General features: G+C 40.6%; 1 protein-coding gene across 1 annotated transcript in view; it reads left to right on the top strand.

The window, feature by feature from the left end:
- The window catches only part of TENM1 (teneurin transmembrane protein 1), a 569,033-nt gene that overhangs the window by 487,233 nt on the left and 65,378 nt on the right, over positions 1-16,422 (top strand). Inside the window, exon 23 of the mRNA XM_082446781.1 lies at positions 6,331-6,485. Coding sequence (XP_082302907.1) covers positions 6,331-6,485 — 155 coding nt within the window. The remainder of the gene's footprint in view (positions 1-6,330; positions 6,486-16,422) is intronic.

The following is a 16,422-nucleotide window of genomic DNA, read 5'->3' as shown; positions in this document are numbered from 1 at the left end:
ATACCTACTTCACAGGGCTACTGTGAGGATTAAAAAGAGAAAAATGTACGTAAAGAGTCCAGCACAGTGCCTGGAATATCTTAGTATTCTCAGCAAATGAAAATGGTTATTATTTAGTGATAATAGTCAGCCTTAATGGGTTTTTTGTGGTGCTTCCTGGATTTCACACTGAGCTCATCAGAAATTCAACATAGTCCTTCAGATTTCTGCTTACGTGTGACTTATAATCTGAGAAAACACTAGTGACCTTCATTTCCCCAGCCCATCCCCCAAGGCTGCTCCCATGGTACCGTGGACTTGCCCCAAACTAGTGCTTATCTCAAGGCACTGTAATTGCCTGGGTATTTCTCCGTCTCCCCCACTGGTTTCTGAGCTTCTCAAGAGCAGTGCCATATCTGTTTTATAGTCTGCAGTCGTCCCAGTGCCTAGCACAGTGCCTGACATATAATAGGTTCAAAATAAATCCTGAATAAATTAATAAGTGAGGACAAAAACAACTTTCCCAGTAAACTTTTAGGAAAATAGTGCTGGTGGAGGTGGGAGAGCTCTTCATTCACTCTGCCTTGCCTGGAAGGCTAAAGCTTTGAGAGGATCAGAAGGAGTGGCCTTACCTGTCTTTCTCTCAATCACAATTCTTGGTCAACTAGCCCACGAATCTCTTGTTCCTCGTGATGTCTCTGAGTGCCTTCTGAGTCTTGAAAGGAAGGACATATTAGTCTGAATGCTTATCATTTTTAATTTGTATTTAAATTCTTTGGAAATTGACCTTTACTGTTAGAATATAGTGTAATTTTTTTTTTAATTAAAGAGGTCATCTGATTAAATAACTCACACTATTCACTTGTCCTGTAATGTTACGGTAAGTTTATTAGAGTCTCTTATTTGAGAACTCCTGTTCTCATTGTTAACCACACAGTGAAATCATCTCAGCTGGTCATTAAGCTCTGCTTCCTTCCAACCCTAGTAACACACAGATATTTGTAATCCCTCTAAATTCTAGAAGCTCCATTTAGTGTCTACCTAGCAAGATAACAGGCTCATTGTACAGAAGTAACTTGGCCCTTTCTGATTTTGGTAGGTAATTATAAGTGGACAGTAGTTAGATCAGTTGGGGAATGGACTTTTCTGCCTAGTGGAGAATTTCCATATAGACCACACATATGATACCAATTTTCTGAGAATTGAAATGCACAGAAACAAAGCAAAAAATTTAAACTCTCTTTGATTTAAAGGGCACTTTATGATCAACTGGCTAATGGCAGCTACACAATTCAGCACACTCAGTATTGGAGACTGAGCTGATGCCATATTGCACTTAGGACATTCTCTGAAAGTTTATTTTAACCATTTACCTCTGTCTCATAAAATTAAAGAGCAGATTGTGGCAGGAAAAAAGAAGAAGCAGCAGTATTTCAGTTTTCTGGTTGCTAGGGCTGTAGATGGAGAGAATTTTATGACTACTTTCCAAAGCTTATATTCTGAAAGAAGGTTCATTTTTAATACAGAAATAATAAAAATGTAGGTGGCCTCAACAGCTGTAATTTTTATAAATTAAATGCAGAGATGCCTTCTGCCAACATTTGAAATTGGCATTCTGCACAGCCAAAAACTCTGATCTTCTCTGTTATCTAATTTGGGATTTTAGCTACTATTTCCAGGCTGTTAACCTCCACATCTGGACTCTCAGTGATACCACGTCAGGTTGCCCCTGCTGCTTCAGTATCGATCAGCAGCATCCTCTTCCCCAACAGGTGATAAATTTATTAGTAACTATCCAGGCTGCCCCAGCTTTAGGCAATTGTCTTCTTAAGAATTATAGTATTTATTCATTGGAGGATAATAAGACAAGGGAAGACGTCAAATACTTTCGCCCGTTAATTTGCAGCTGTTTCATACAGAGCTATGCTTCACAGAGAAAAGAGCCTGCAGTTCAGATATTATATAATGTCCCCTACTTTGCATAAGACACTGTGAATAATTTTTTTTTTACTAGATGCACTTTATTTATGAGCAGGTTCCTCCATAGAAAGAGCTTGTTAGGGCTTAATGCTGATGAGTGGAGACAGCACCATTCACACTTCCAGGTTATGGTCTGTCAGTGCTTTCATTATATGCACTAATTTACAAGGATTTATTTATTTTCTCACAAATGTAAAAATGTGCTCCAAGCTAAACATGCTGTCTGGGCATCTGAGAGAAGTGTTTTCCTTGGTCGTTCGTCCCACCTCTATCCCACCCACCCTGCATCACTGCCTAACCTTGTGGTAATCGCACAGATCTATATATTTTTTGCTTGCTCTAAAAATGAATACTGGTTAAAATTTTAAACCCTGGAAGTGAGTCTTTTCAATGCAGTTTAATTCCTTTCTCATTCAAAGACTGTGCCTTCCATTGTGTTTTAAGTGCTAATGAAAACCCTGTCAAGTAAGCACATCAAGGGACGTGACCCTTGGAACAAATTATGCCCACAGCATTGGGTAACAAATTTTGGAAATCTGGGTACAACTATATCAAAATATGAACGTCATATTGAATCTGTAAGATCTTGCTAGCCCCAGATGGCTTTATGTGATCTGAAATCACTCACGTCCCCATCTCTGAAGAATAAAACTTAAAATAGACTGGGCATGTGCCACCTCCTCCCACTCAGTCTAACAAACAGTAATAGATCATACTGCGTCATCAACATCCCTGGGCTATAACGATACTCATTATGGGAGATGACCACCCCCCACTCCCGCTCCCCAGCCAAGTAATGGCAAAAATAATTCTCTTTTTCTTACCCGTGATTTCCAGTTTGGTTTTTAACCTCAGTGAAAATTAAATACCCTTTAAACCTCACCAGCGAAGAGTTTGTAAAACTAGTTGTTTGGGGAATTTGTCTGTGTGTTGGTTGTTTGTTTGGTTGGTTCATTGGTTGGGGTAGGAAAATGAGAGGAAATGAAAATATGTACATATAAAATATGCCTAGATGTATAAATAAAACACCTATCACACAGCCCCTCAAAGCCCTTTCTACTATTTCTTTTTCAACTCCAAACATCAGTATAACCCAATTAAATTTAATTAAAGAATCTCAAAAATTGGAGTATTTTGGAATTTGGACCGCGATAAAAGAAATTGCTACACAAATATATGAAAGGAGAGTATCCTACAAACTGTCAGCCAAATAAGCCCCGAAGGCCAACAGCAAGGATTTAGTAAGCCTCATCTGTGGAGTTCAGCTGACAGGAACAGAGAGAGAGCAGTTCAGTGTTTAGAAGTTCACAAAAATTAAAAGTGGGAAAACCATGTAAGTCCAAGATTATCCTCCCCAGATCAGGCCAAGCTCCACCCTCTGACGGGGGTGAGGAGTGTAGTAGTCAAGGAACAGAACTTGGCACAGTGCCATTCAGTATGCGTTTGGTAAATAATTCATGATTTCATACACTTCAAGCCTGTCTGCTCTTAGCCTTTCTCTCTCCAGATTTGAGTCTTGATCTTTCAGTTCATCCTCTTATGACAGCCAAATTTCCAAGTTCACATTCAGTGATATTGAATACAGAGGTCATAGAAGGTGATCCCAAATCATAGGCCTGCCACACACCAGACCAAATTCTAGGCATGTAAGAAATTAATTTTGCCAAAACACAAAGAAAAATATAAAGCAGAGGTACCCCTTGATTCATCTTCAGTCCAAATATTCTGGAGATGAAAGAAATGTTCCTGTGCCATCATCCTTTGACCTGCCGCGGTCTTAAAAGTCTTTTTAAAAACTTTCTTTAAGGTCTTTATGCCACCAAAAATAATAAAGGGACTTATTGACATGGAATTCCCCTTGTTTGGACATGCTGGTTTCCTTGGAGAACTCACCAAAACGTAGATGACTTTAGAGGCATTCAGGGAAAGTTAAGATGAATCTGGGGCTTCCCTGGTGGTGCAGTGGTTGAGAATCCACCTGCCAATGCAGGCGACAAGGGTTCGAGCCCTGGTCCCAGAAGATCCCACATGCCGCAGAGAAATTAAGCCCATGCGCCACAACTACTGAGCCTGTGCTCTAGAGCTGGCGAGCCACAACTACTGAGCCCGAGTGCTGCAACTACTGAAGCCCGCGCGCCTAGAACCTGTGCTCTGCAACAAGAGAAGCCACCTCAATGAGAAGCCCACGCACCACAACAAATACCTGATGCAGCCAAAAATAAATAAAATAAATAAATTTATTTTAAAAAAATGAATCTGTAACTTTTATAGATGTTAAGGATTAATCAAAGTACATCATAAAGTCGAGCCTTAATATTAACCTCCTGCCAATGAATTAGCTCATCTAAAGGCAGTTTATTAAGTTGGGTTTATAAACTGTCTTTAGATGAGTTCACTCTTTGCCAGGAAAATTATTGTGAGTGTGTGTGTGCGTGTGTGTGCGTGCACACATGAGCACTAAGAGGACATGCTGGTTATCACAGATCTTGCTAACTTTAACATACATTCTGAGTTTCACAAGGTCTGAATAAAGGAGAACTAGGAAAAGACTAAATTGTAAACTAATTTTAAAGTAATGCCATGTGGTTGTTTTCAAAGTAGCAAGGGAAGCAGGAGTTGAACCATATGTTCTTTATCAGTGTCTGACACTTTTTAAATGCATTATTTCATCAGATACTTACTACAACCTAGGCATAGAATAACCACCTCATCCTAGATTGTCCAGGACTGTCCCAGGTTTAAAACTGAACCCTGCCTCAGTCCCAGGCAAACCAGGACAGTTGGTCACTTTAGCCAAGTAAAGCAATAAAAGGTGTTCTGAGACCAATTTCCAGCATGGGGAGAACCACCAACAACACCACCAAGCAATTCTACACCAGTTGGGTGTCCTACAATTTCACTTAATTCTGACGCGATCTACCCGTAAATAGTATCAGATCCCACAGGTTAAGGGGTGAGTCCTGCAAGACTGCCTCCCCCCAACACCACTTCACATGCCAATCACAAGTCCAGGTTGTCACCTGTGTTTCTGACAGAACTGCTGTAGATAGGAGGTTCCAACAACTCCCTTCTTGGGTTCCATTATTTTGGTAGAGTGGCTCACCTAACTCAGAGAAACAGTTTACTCACTAGGTAACTGGTTTATTATAAAAGGATGTAACTCAGGAACAGCCAGATGGAAGAGATGCATGGGGCAAGGTATGGGGGAAAGGAGAGGAAGCTTCCAGGCGCTCTCCAGGTGCACCATTCTCCCCAAATCGCCCTGTGTTCACCAACCTGGAAGCTCTCCAAACCCTGTCCTTTTGGGTTTTTAATGGAGGCCTCATAATCATAATTGATTAAATCATTGGCCATTGGCGTTTGAACTCAATCTCCAGCCCGGGTCAGGAGGTGGGACTGAAAGTTCCAATCCTCTAATCACCAGGTTGGTTCTCCTGGCAACCAGCCTATTCTTCGGTGCGGCCAAAGTCACGTCATTAACATAACAAAAGTCACCTTGATCTCTCTCACCACAGGCAATCCCAAGAGTTTTAGGAGCTCTGTGTTAGAAAAGGGAATGGAGGCCAAAATTCTTTATTATAAATCACAATATCACAGGCAGATAATCTTTTCCATATTTTACCGAAGAGGAGGCTGAATCACTCAATCAAAGTCACACATCAGTTGTAAGTGGTGCATTCAGTATTAGAACCCCAGCCTTCTAACTGCTTTTATATATTTTCCAAGAAACAAAACTGTAATTAGCACAGTGTGTAAAACTACTGTGAGAATTTTATTGACTTTTATTTTTTCTAGAAGCTTAACCGTTCCTTTTGTGACACCATAATTTTGCTCTCCAGCTCCCCTCTTAACAGATAATACAGAGAAAAAACTCAGTCCAGTTTATCAGAATTATTACAGACTCTGTTAACTGAGTGTGAATTGATGAAAATAATTTTAATGCTTTCCAAGTCAGTTATTTCTAATGCAACTATGAAAATAAGCAGCGGCCTATGCATCTGCACTCTAAAAGAAATGTAACATACACTGCCTCCCCTGTCTTTTCCCATTTGTCTTAGAGGATTTTTTTTTTTTTTTTCTGTTTGTGGGAGTAAGCAAGTATCAGGGGGGTGGAAATGTAAAACTGGACAACAAAATTATTAGACTGGCTTTCTCTCCGCATATTACATTTTGTCACTTCTTCTCAATACACAGAGGAGTGAATGTGTGTCCAAACAAACCTCTCCCGTTACTGTTCTGTCTGTGCTGAGCAAAATTGAATCCATATGTCTTTAAAATGCCTTTTCATTTCTAGGGCTTCTTTCAAAATACTGATCTTGGTGCAAATGTGGCCCTCTAGACTACTAATGCTCAATTGCTCTTCCCCAACAGGCATCACAGTTGATAGGCATGGATTCATTTACTTTGTGGATGGGACTATGATTCGGAGAATTGATGAGAATGCTGTGATCACAACTGTAATCGGCTCAAACGGTCTGACTTCCACGCAGCCACTGAGCTGTGACTCGGGAATGGACATCACTCAGGTAGGCACCAGTGGTTTTCAAGCGCTATCACCATTTGGCATCATGGAAATGGATAACAATTTTCTCATGCAGAAATTAGGTAGAAAGGAAGCCTGGCGTATCCATTATAACACCAGATAGCAGAAGTTTCTCTTGATGTAAGTTACTTTTCTCCTCCTCAGAAAAACTCAGTTGAGAGAAAAGAGTAAACTAGGATGGGAGTAACACTGGGTGGGATGTTGGCGTGAACATTAAAGTCTGTCAGATTTGAATCAATTAGAGGGTAAGGCCAATTTCACTTGTTGACTATGGTCCAAGATATGTAATTTTATTATTTTTGAATAATACAATAACTCACATTTGGAAGAGTACTGACTACTAAAGTCTGGAAATCTTTCTTTTTTTATTTTTTTTATTTTTTAATAGGAACAATAATGACATTCTTTTTTTTTTTTTTAAGTATTTGTTTATTTATTTATTTATGGCTGTGTTGGGTCTTCATTTCTGTGCGAGGGCTTTCTCTAGTTGTGGCAAGCGGGAGCCACTCTTCATCGCGGTGCGCGGGCCTCTCACTATCGCGGCCTCTCTTGTTGCGGAGCACAGGCTCCAGACGCGCAGGCTCAGTAATTGTGGCTCACGGGCCCAGCTGCTCTGCGGCACGTGGGATCTTCCCAGACCAGGGCTCAAACCCGTGTCCCCTGCATTGGCAGGCAGATTCTCAACGACTGCGCCACCAGGGAAGCCCTGGAAATCTTTTTTAATGAATATATGAGCATGACTTATTATTCATGTCTATGTAAATAGCTATTTCTAGGGCGGTTTTTTGTTTGTTTTTGTGGGTTTTTTTTTTTTTTGAAGTAAAAGCAACATTCCCTCTGAGATCTATTTTACGTGTATTTAGGAAAGCCTTTTGCCAATGAGAATAAAAGGGAAAATTCAGTGTAGTTCTGAGTTCAAAATTCTGAGTTCAAAATTCTGATTTTACCAGAATTATGCAAAATCAAGATTAGGCATGTAGAGATTACAGAGCATAGAGCACAGTCCCAGCACCTTGTGGATGACTTTCTTAGTTTGCAGACACAAGCAGTTGGTATGTTCAGTGAGGGAAACAGACTAGACAGTCATCAAAGGGACTTACAAACTAACATTCCATGAATCTGTGACTCTGATGACGTAGATTATTTGTCTTTTCAAATGAATCACAGTAGAAGTTGAGAGTTTTAGAATTGGTTAGTGTATCAGAGAGGATGGTTTTGACTGCAAGTAGTAAGACACTTAACTAAAAGTGATTTGAACAATAAGGCTTCATTAATTCACATAGTGAGATGGCCAGAAGTAGGCAAAGATGCCGGCAGATTTCCTTCTGGTGTCACATTGGCCAGAAGTGAGTCACTGGCAAAGGGGAAATGGGATCTCCAAAATGGATTCAGACCCTCTGGAACTGGGTCAACCTCCCTGAGCAGATTGCTACCTAATTCTAGAACCCAAATCAGGGTTCTCTTAGCAAGGAATGAAGGATTGCTCTTCAGTAGGCAACCAGCAATATTCTCCACAGTTAGGGTGCCCCTGCCTCACCCCAGAACCTCAGAAAATAGTCAAATAGAGTCAACTACAAAAATAAAATAGGAATTGGAAGGCCTGGAAAACTGACAAAATGAATGAACCCTCTTTAAGAGAGATAAGAGTGGATCCGGCTATCAAGTCCTAGAGCAGCCTAACTTTCCATGATGCAAAGTCCTGCGGGAGGCAAGCAAAAGCAGCATTATTTATGGCAGTGAGGAAGGGTGTGAATGTGTTTATATGGAGGAGGGGGACGAAAGAGAGAAGATGCACATATATGATTCACTTGTGGGATAGTTTTAACTTAAAATAGAACACTTAGTATTGCAGTCAGTCAGCTCTAAACAATTTATCTGTTTCTGTGTGGAAAGTTATACTGAAAAGAGAATTCTTTGTCTAAATAGAGCAAACATAGGATCCTCATCACTGTGAGAAGGGTTCTTTTTCACACGACACCTCGCAAGCCATAATGGCCACCGTAAAAGCTACCTCATCCCTTTCAGGTTGGCATGTAGAGTGCAGCCCACTGAACAGGAGACAGAGTCACAGTTTCTCTATGGCATTTCATTCCAAGCCTCAGTTTCCCTGACAGTAGCCCCCTTCCCTTTTCCTTACACAACATCAGCTTGAGAAAAACAGTCGTTTTTTTGGGGGGAGTGGGGAGGAGATGGAGAGTTAAGTGGGGTGGGTCAGGGTACATGTTAGAAACCAGCAGGACAGCCTGGGAGAGAAATCAGGCTTCATGTCCAAATTATCTGGCTTCTCTCTCCGCTGCTGTCCATCACTTCGTGTTGTGTGCTTCAGTCACCCTAAAGAGTATCTAGCATTTGTCCTCTTAGGCTGGCACAGGACAATGAGGCTGGACTGATGTCTACTTCAGTGTCCAGAGTATGACCTTCCACTTTTATTAGGAGCCTGCTTCTCGTGGCCCCAATCCTTCAGACTGGAACTTCTTCTGCTGGTCCAAGTCCCCTTCCCTACCCTCCTTACACCTCACCTCTTCCACGGGACCCTTCCCTAATGCTTCTAATCCTCTCTGTGGTCTCATTCCCTTCCTGGAATTTAATATCACAATGTTTAATATATAATCCGCTCTCTGTCGCCAAACTATGTATCCAACGAGTTTCCCACTGTACCTTCTTTGGACATGCATAGTAAGTGCTCAGCAGGCATAGTTAACATATATACCAATATGAAAAAGACACTATGGTACAAAGAATATGAAGGAGTTAAGTGCGGACAATGTGGTGAAGGACCTTATAAGCATGATGGAGTTCCAGTTTTATCCAGTGGACATTGGGGAGCCAATGAGAGCATTAAGCAGGAAAATGCATTTTTAAAATAGTCTTAAACATGGAAATTCATTTTTAAAGGAGCATTCTAGCTGTAGTATAGAGAATCAAGTGGAGGGAAACAGTATTAGAGGCAGGGAGACCACTTAAGAGGCAGTCAAAGCAATATAGGTGTGACAGGGACAAAACATCAATAAATAAATGATTAGTCCCTTTTCAAGAAACTTCAGTGCAAATTAAATTGCTTTCCAATTTTTTTTTTGGCTGTTCAGGTGATATTTCTTTGAGATACAACTCTGTGATGACCCTGACCGTGAAGCTGCTCAGTTTCATGCAGGTTACATAGGCACGCAATGATAACGGCCAAACCTAAAGTATCAGCAGTGTGGATTAAGAAAGCTAGACAGATTAGTGAAATACTGGAGCTACAATCAAAGAACTTGCTGACTGACAGTTTTGGAATTAAGGAAGTATGTGTATAGTGGTACCATTCACTGAGATAAAAATACAAGAAGAGGAGAAGCAGGTTTGGGTGAGGGTTGGGTGAAGGGTTTATTTGGGGGCAAACTGAGTTTGAGGTACCATTGTGTGTTCAGGTAAATACATCTGGCAGGCAATTGGATATCAAGGCCTAAAATGGAGATGGGATTTGGGATTATCAGTTTTATCCCATGGTAATGGCAAATAGGGAAGTGGGTGAGATCTTCCAGGGAGGGTACACAAGCAGAGAAAAAGAGAAGGCTTCAGACCAAACTCCAACGATAACAATATTCAAGAGAAGGATGAGGAATAGGAACCCCCAAAAAGGAGACTGAGATGAAGAGACCTGACAAGTAGGAAGAAAACCAGGAATGCATGTGGTCCAAAAACGCAAGGGAAGCAAGCTTTTCAAAAGGAAGGGAACGGTTAATATCAGATGCTGCTTAGAGGTCACGTAAAATAAGGTGTGTTTTTGTTGTTGTTGTTGTTTTAAGAAGCCATTTGGTTGGACAGCATTCGTGACTCTGATAAGAGTGCCTTTGGTACAGTGCAATTTAATTGGAGTTGGACGGCAGTGGTAGAGTGGGAGGTGAGGAAATGAAGACAGTGAAAATAGATCACTCTTTTGAGATGTTTGGCTGGGAAGCGGGAGGATCTGGCATTGAAGCAAATCAGCACCCAGGTGCGGCACAGGTGGACAAAAGCTGGAAGACACCAAAGGAAATGCTCTGGGTCAAAGTGTCTACCGCGAGGAAGCCAGCGTGTGGCACAGCTTCCCAGATGCTCAGCCTCTATGGACAGAGTTTCCACTGTCTGTTTAGACAATGGTGGCAGATTGGGGACTTAGGTTTCCCATGACTTTACTTAAGAACATGGGCTGTCTTGAGCTGGAAGGGAGAAAGCTGAGTAGGGAGCTTCATAACACCTTCCAAGAGGAAAGCCCCAGTTGTTTATAGTAGTACTTACAGTGATCCAGCTGAGCTTACACAGTGCTCAGTTTTATATTTCAGTAAATCAAAATATATTGATGGGTGAGGGTAGAGACAAATGTCTCAATGAGAGCGCACAGATTCTGCTGACAGGCACAGGCAAGAGAAAAAATAGAGGCCTGTGCTGCAGCATGAAGATTTGAATCAGACCTTATGAAGAGCTTACTGATTCTAAGACAATGTGGCAGTATCATACATTATCAAAAGATCTGATAGAATCCCCACCTTTTGAAACTTTTAAAGCAAATGTGGATAGCAGTAATCTATGAATGCTTGGAATACAGGCCTCTCTGGAATCAGGAAGATGGATCAACTGTTTTCTCAAGGTCTCTTACAACATCATGAAGGTTTCTCTATAGAAATATAACCCAACTGCTAAAGTTCCTTGTTACTCTCCCTACATTTCAACACCAAAAGGTCCTGGGCATTCCCTGGCTGTCCAGTGGTTAGAACTCGGCGCTTCCACTGCCTGGGGGTCTGGGTTCGATCCCTGGTCGGGAAACTAAGATCCCACAAAAAAAATAAAAATAAAAAGTCCCCAACATGGGAAGGCCCATTAATGCTAGCATAGTATAATACCTTTGGAAGCTGGGACGTGATGCCTTTGTTTTCTGTTCTTTTCTGAGGCAAACCTGAGCCCCTGGGAAGAATCAATCCTGAAAAGCGTGCCCTAATCCTCAGCAGATTATGAATATTCTCCTTCTGTTAATTCTAATAATAACTGCTACTACTAATTGAGAGCTTACTATGTGCCAGGAACTATGCTAAACATCTTACTCACACTGTTCCATTTTATCTCCACTACCCAACCACCCTTGAGAGAAGAAACCACCCTCCCCATCTACAGAGAAGAAAACTGGTAGTCAGAAGGATTATGTATTGTGCTATGACCATAGAGTTATTAAGTGATACAACCAAGAGTTGAGCAAAAACTTTCTGACTCCCAGTGTGCAGTTTTTCCCACTTCTGCATTTTCAATGACAACTGGAGATGACCAAATATAATTGTATTTAGTGGGTGACAAATGTCATTTGGTTGAGGAATATGCTGTTTATTCACAGAATGTGTGTTTAGTGGCACTTAGGAAAGAGTTTAGTAAAATCTAATCATCTCAAGAAATGAAATTTGCTTTGACAATAAAATCAGCCATTTGTTCAAAATCAATATCTTTTTTTGATTTACTGAAATGTGAAACTGAACTCTCGGTATAAACTCTGAAGCATAACTGCCCATTGTAAGCACTGCTATAAACAACCAGGCCTTTCACTTCAGGAGATGAGTTGATTATGAAGAGATTGGGCTCTTTATTTCCATTGCTGCTTTTGAATCATCTTGCTCTGGTAACTCACTTCCATCTCGTGCCTGACTAGAATGGAACTGGGAGTTAGACCAAGTCTCTTGGTGTGCTAGCAAATTTGAGAGTTGATTTACTCCTTGGAGCCAGCCTAATGCTCTCCCCAGTATCAGCCCAATAGCAGATACACAAGCAACATGGACCTCTTGTATGCAGATAATCCTGTTGACCCACTGTCCATAATGTGCACACTTTGAGGTGTTTGTGTGAGTATCCAATACTACCCTTCCCAGCCTTGTGTCACCTATGGACTTGATGAATGCCTTCTATGTCTTCATCCATGATAAAATTGACGGATAGATAGGCCAAGATGAAATTGTGGCACCACTAGTGTAGTCATCTCTTACATTGTGAATCCATCTGTTTGAACTATCACCTATGGGTTGTGATTCATAGTGGATCAGGAAAGCAATATGATGGCCTATGACCAGTTTTCAAGAAAAATGAAATAGAACAACAAAAAAAATCAGAGTGCACCATATGTGGTAAGGGTAAATAAGTATTATTTCATGAAACTTTTATTTCAATTGTATATCCTGAATAATGGTCTAAAATATAATTCTTACTGAGGGTCACAGTCAAAACAAGCTTGAAAGCCACTACACTCACCTATACTTTCCCAAACTTATCCACAAAGGTATCATGAGAAACCTTACCAAGTTGGTAACTCTGTTTAAAAGAAAATAAGAATACCTTGACATAATTTGTTTCCAGCCATAGTATCTATAAACACCATTTCCTCATCTAAGAACTAAAAAGCAACTGTTTAATAACCCATTCCAAGACCTTTCCTAAATCAACATCAGGTTCCCTCCTTACAGTTTGTGGGGCACATCTTCGGATTCTTCTTGAGGTCAGGCCTATGTTTAACCACCTCTAATCGTCCAACACATCTTCTACTGCCCAGTATTTCTCAGTAATTGTAAAAATTGGTTCTAAAAACTCGTTTGCAATTCTCTCTAAGAGGTAATTCTTTCTGTCCAGGAAACTTGAACTCAGTTTAAAGAAGTTTGGTGCTATTTTACAGTCCCTTCACCCATTTTGGACTTTAGTAACTTTTACTCAATGTTCTTTGTGGTCATTCTGTTTAACAAAGGAAACAAAACTTTCCTCTCTCTCATCCATCTGCATTATACCACCTGCCCCAGGCCGCGGACCTTTGCCTTCACTGATAGTCTTCAGGTCTCTACGTGCCTGAAGAAAAGCTCTTTTCTATTGTTCTTTAAATTTTTTGCAAGTCTCAGATACCCTAACCACAACTGGATAGAAGGAGAAATATAAGCCTCCTCTTTGAAATCTACATGTCAATTCAATTTTATACAAGTGGATTCAGCATTTCCTGTTGTTTTGAAAAACTACATATAATAACATTCATGCATGAAAACTTACAGCAATCCAGGGAGAACAAAGAAAAGAAACAATAGTTTTAGTACAGAAAAGGCACCTTCTTTTCCCCTTTTTAAACTCTTGCCTAATGTGCCTCATCATCTCTTCCTCTCTCCCCTGCCAACCTTTTCATTTCTACAGAATGTCCTCCATCACCCTGAGTGATACGGATGATACTGAAACTCAAGTTCTTCAGGGGTTACTTGCCTTTCTTTGTGCACTTCCATCACTCTCCCATGTGCACACTAAAAGAGAACAGAATTAGATCTTTGGAATGAAGGCCATTACAAGTGAAATTCCCTGCAGGGACAGACTTCTGAATTTTGTGAAGCTCTGTAGGGAATCAAGAAAATATGAATTATAATAAGTTTGCTTGAATAAAGGGGTTTCCCGGGGAGAAAAAAAAAAAGAAAGTTTATTTTAAAAGTTCTTGGCAGCAGAGATGAAAATCTCACCACCTCCACCCCCTCCACCACACCCTCCCAATGCCTCAGTGACTATGGAACCTATCTCACTGTCACAGCAAAGAAACGGTCTGTGGCCACACTCCAGATAATTCAGACCAAGGGATGTGCGGTGGAAGGAAGGAGTGACTTGCCGATAAATGGCAAGACAGGGAAGATGTAAGCAAGTTATCTGAAATATCTGTAAACACCTCTATCAGGAGCCAGCAATGGCAGTGGGCAGCAGGGACAGCTAGGTGGAAGTAAAAAAGAGGTGACAAAAAGGATAAGAGAAGTTTAGGGAGTGGAGAATGGCTCAAAGAGCAGATTAATGAGGCCCAGGAAGTAGTAAAATGAAACCAAAAAAGTTATTTGACAGCCCTTGTGCCAACCATTTACTTCATCCTATTTGGCTGGTTAGTTTAAACAACTAAATCAACCACTTTTTTTTTTTTTTTGGCCTCGCCTTGTGGCACGGGGGATCTTAGCTCCCCAACCAGGGATCGAACCCCCACGCCCTGCAGTGGAAGTGCAGAGTCTTAATCACTGGACTACCGGGGAAGTCCCTGAATCAACCACTTCTATAGTGACCACCAAATAATGAATTGGATGGTATTAAAACATATCAGGAGAAAGAAAATCTGGTACATACAACCAATGGAATATTATATAGCCTTTAAAAAGAAGGAAACCTTGTCACATCCTACAACATGGATGAAACTTGAGGAAATGCAAAGTGAGATAGACTGGTCACAAAAAGACATATACTGTATGAGTCCACTCATATGCAGTATCTAAAGTAGTCAAAATCATAGAAACAGAAAGTAGCAAGGTAGATACCAAGGGGAATGGAGAGAGGGAATTAATGTTTAATGGGTATAGAGTGTCATTACTGGAAGATGAAAAAGCTCTAGAGATCTGTTGCCCAACAATGCGAATATACTTAACACAACTGAACTGCACACTTAAACAAGGTTAAGATGGTAAAAATGTTATGCGTGGCTTTTTTTTTTTACAATAATAATGATAAACTCCTACCGACCAAACCTCCAATGGATTTTCTCACTTTCTTTCCCTATTCTCATGCCTGGGCAGCATTAGTAGTGCAGCAGTCTTGCTGCTTGGCAGCTGGTTGTTGCAGCAGTCCAGATATAAGCATCCTAAGGCAGGAATGTTCTGCTCTATTCATTTGAGCCACGTGCACTCTGTCAACCCACATCAGTCACAGCCAGTCCCTCCCACGGATCCAAAGGCTCATGAACGTAAAAATGGGGGAGGGGGAAGTGCTACTCTCTAAGGTAAAGAGGAAGCTTAGTCTACACCAACCGTGGCAGGAAAGCGCTGCTAACTTAGCCACACTCTTCTCAAAGAGCTCAAAATATCAATAACCTTAAATGTGAAAGTACTTAAATTAGGGAGTGATGACAATTGACTAAAAATGAGCAAACTTACTGTCAGACACGTTTATAAGCCTGGAACAATTATTCACTTCTTCAGGAGTACTAAGGCATATTTTAGTTCTCTGGACAATTTCCTAATCACCCACTTCCCTTTGACTAAGGTAGCATGTCTAGTAGAAAGAACATAGCCAGTCCTGGGTGTGAGTCCAGATTCTGCCATTTATTAGCAGTGCAACCTCAGGCAAGTTACTTAAAGTCTCTGTGTCTGAGCTTCCTCAACAATAGAAAGTGGGATAAAAGCCCATACTGTCTCCTAAGGCTATTGTGATAAACAAGAAAACAAATATGAAAGACCTTTGTTTTCTGAAAAGCACCTGCAACTGTAAATTGTTGGTGTTAATCAGAAGTGAAGAGAGAGGTCATATGGCATTACATGTAACCTTAGCTTTTGTTTTCCTTTGCCCCACCAGTTAGGTGAGTGGCATGTGGAAAGAAGGTTTCACAAACCTTCAGCTATATAGCAATCAAATTATACTGTCACACAGCATGAGATGGCAGTTAATGTTGTTCAGACTCTGGTTTGACAACAGCACCAAGAACCATAAAGAAAGTTGACTTTAGGAGTCACTAGTGACTCTCCACATTACTCACCTGTAAAGGAGTGATCCATTAGCGTTTATGGCTGAAAATTACAAAATAGCACTAAATAAACAATGCTTCTAGTTGCCATATCTAGATTTGAGGAAAAGAACATCTATTTTTGAATCATTTATTCTATTCTCCTCTGAAATATGGCAATTTTTTTTTCAATATTTTATTCTATTTTAAAATTTTTTTTAACATCTTTATTGGAGTATAATTCCTTTACAATGGTGTGTTAGTTTCTGCTTTATAACAAAGTGAATCAGCTATACATATACATATATCCCCATATATCCTCTCTCTTGTATCTCCCTCCCATCCTCCCTATCCCAACCCTCTAGGTGGTCACAAACCACCTAGCTAGTCTCCCTGTGCTATGTGGCTACTTCCCACTAGCTATCTATTTTACATT

This window comes from Balaenoptera physalus (genome assembly GCF_965194825.1).
Source record: "Balaenoptera physalus genome assembly, chromosome: X".
Taxonomy (NCBI): domain Eukaryota; kingdom Metazoa; phylum Chordata; class Mammalia; order Artiodactyla; family Balaenopteridae; genus Balaenoptera; species Balaenoptera physalus.
Note: the sequence above shows the minus strand (reverse complement) of the source record. Positions and strands in the feature narration are given on the sequence as shown.